The sequence below is a fragment of the Dipodomys ordii genome, unplaced genomic scaffold, assembly GCF_000151885.1.
Source record: "Dipodomys ordii isolate 6190 unplaced genomic scaffold, Dord_2.0 Scaffold301, whole genome shotgun sequence".
NCBI lineage: Eukaryota > Metazoa > Chordata > Mammalia > Rodentia > Heteromyidae > Dipodomys > Dipodomys ordii.
Window position 1 is genome coordinate 145,010 of NW_012267517.1, and position 2,804 is coordinate 147,813.

The 2,804-nt window shown below is 35.4% G+C and overlaps 1 protein-coding gene across 1 annotated transcript in view; it reads left to right on the plus strand.

Annotated features, from left to right (window-relative positions):
- LOC106001476 (zinc finger protein 717-like) overlaps positions 1–2,804 on the plus strand; it is a gene marked incomplete at its 3' end in the record, with an annotated part of 15,088 nt that overhangs the window by 4,434 nt on the left and 7,850 nt on the right. The window contains exon 3 of the mRNA XM_013036568.1: positions 2,513–2,612. Within this exon, the coding sequence (XP_012892022.1) occupies positions 2,513–2,612 (100 nt within the window). The remainder of the gene's footprint in view (positions 1–2,512; positions 2,613–2,804) is intronic.

Genomic DNA, 2,804 nt, shown 5'->3' on the forward strand with positions numbered 1-2,804 from the left:
TTGTTAATTTTTTCGAAGAACCAACTCTTTGTTTTGTTGATTCTTTCTATAGTTTGTTTGGATTGTAATTCATGTAATTCTGATTTAATTTTAATTATTTCTTTCTGTCTACTGGATTGGGGTTCATCTTGCTGCTCTTTTTCAAGGAGGCTCAGATATCTCATTAAATTGTTGATTTCAGATCTCTGCAAATTGTTGATGTAGGAACTCAGATCTCTAAACTTGCCCCTGAGTACTGCCTTTGCTGTGTCCCAGAGGAGCTGGTAATTTGTGTGTTAATTTTGGTTGAATATCATGAACATTTGAATGTCCTTTCTAATCTCTTCCATGACCCACTCGTGATTCAGCAGTGTGTTGTTCAGCCTCCATGTGTTACAGGACTTTCTTTGGTGGCTTTTGGTGTTGAGTTCTGATTTTATTCCCTTCTGGTCTGAGAAAATGCAAGGTATTACTTCAATGTTTCTGAATTTGGACAAGTTTGCTTTGTGGCCTAAAATGTGGTCTATTTTGGAAAATGATCCATGTGCTTCTGAGAAAAATGTGTATTCTGATGCTTCTGATGCTTCTGCATGAAATATTTGGTCTGTTAAATGTCTGTTAAATCTAATTGATCTATGCAGTTGTTAGAATCTGCGGTTTCTCTGTTGAGTTTTTGCCGAGTTGATCTATGCAGTGGGGAAAGTGGTGTGTTAAAGTCCCCAACTATTAATGTCTTTGGATCTATGTGGGATTTGAGGGAAAGTAGTGTTTCTTGGATATATTTGGGTGCTCCGTTGGTTGGTGAATAGATATTTAGAATTTTAATATCCTCCTGAAGGAGAGATCCCTTAATTAGTATGTAGTGACCTTCTTTATCTCTTTTCACAAATTTTACTTTGAAGTCTATTTTACCTGGTATTAGGATTGCAACTCCCGCCTGTTTATGGATGCCGTTTGATTCTTGTATCTGAATAGTCCTATGTTTGGGAAGTTCTATGCTAGGATCCTGTTAAACAAATTTTCTAGACCATTAACTACTGTCTCTAGGTGCTCCTCTACACCTAATATCCTCAGATTGGGCCTTCTGATGGTATCTTCCAAGTGTTGAATAGATCTGTCATATTTCTTGGATTTGTCTTGGATGGTTGTATGTTCTTTCTCTGTAATATCTAGGTTGTCTTCAATCCCTAGGATTTGATCTTCTGAATGGTCTAATGTACTGTCAAGATTTCTCTACTTTGTATTTTTACTTCTTTTCATTCTAATTGGTCAGCTTTGATGGTTTTAAATGCTTTCTTGGAACTTTGAACCACTTGACTTCCTTAATTTGGTATTCAGTGTTTATTCGCAAATCACTTAGGTGATTGGGTATGGTTTCCATGGGCTCCTATTCCTTCTGTTGGGTTCCATTCAGCATTCTCTTTGTGGTGTCCCTGACTTCTTTCAGGTCTTTGTTAATGGATTCCATGAATGCCTTTAGTGATCTTTGTGTATGCTCATCCTTATCTTTCAATTCCTGTATTACTCTTTGCTTAGTTTCCTCATTTTCATGCAATTCCTGTAGTTCTCCTTGAGTGTTCTCAGCCTACTCATGCCATTCCTCACTTTCTCCTTGACTGATCTCTGCCTGCTCATAGATTCCTTTATTTCTCCTTGAGTTTTCTCAAGGAGCTCACACAATTCCTGTATCAATTTTTGAGTAGCTTCCTCATGCTCATGATATTCCTGTATTAACCTTTGGATTGCCTTCTCTCTCTCCATATCATGCTCACAGTGTCCATTGCAGGTTTTCAATCTTTTCATTTACAATGTTTACAAGCAGTGTTTGTAGAGCTATTTGGGAACTCCCCTCTGGATTATTCATTATCTGGTCTGTCAGCTGATTATCCTTAGTGGGAGTTGAGATGCCTGGACTTGCCATTTTTCTTGTGTTTTTCTGGCTTGCTCTGCCCATTAGGATGAAAGTAACACCAGTTTTATGCCAGAACATTATCTTAAGGCAAGCATCATCCAAAGTCTGTAGTTGCACAGTCAAAAGTCTGCAGATACAATCTAGTTCAACAGATATACTATTCAACATCAAACAACTGTGTATTCATAGGCTACGAACCGCAAAGAAGAATTTGACAAACCAGAAATTATTAGGTTTATTGAGAGATGTGGTAAAAATAGGAATAGAGGGATGTGGAAAGGCAGAGGGAGAATTAACTAAGTCCTAATCTCAAAGTGGGAAATAGATTGGATAGAATGAAAGTAGAGAGAGCTTAAAAAAGAGAAAGAGAAAGAAACAAAGAGACAAGAATAAATAGAAAAATAAAAATTACAAATTAAACAGTGCAACACTGAATTATTCAAATTTAAAAACATAATTTCCAAGAAGGACGTGGATAGAATGAGAGAAGTGGCGGGCTAAAGAGACGTGAAAAAATTAAAAATAAAAATGCTTAAAATATTATATAGGTATAAAGAGTACTGCTATTAAGGAATTCAAGTCTAAGAGGTTTTGAATTCAGTAATAAATTTCTGGATTAAGCTGTACACAATGGAGTATTAGGTCTAATAATCCACTAAAGGAATATCAGGATGAGCAGAACAGCAATTGTCACTCAAAGAAGATTGAAAGAGAAGAAAAGGTGAAAAGAATGGGAATGAAAGAAAAGAAGGATCAAAAGGTCTGTAGAGCTAAACAAAAAGAAATTTAAAAATGAAAAAAAAAACAAAGGCATATATACCCCTAAAATAAAAATTATAAGAGGAAAACACAGTTAATACAAAAAAATTTAAGTTAAAAATTAAAAAAAGTTTTATACGAACTTTACAACTTT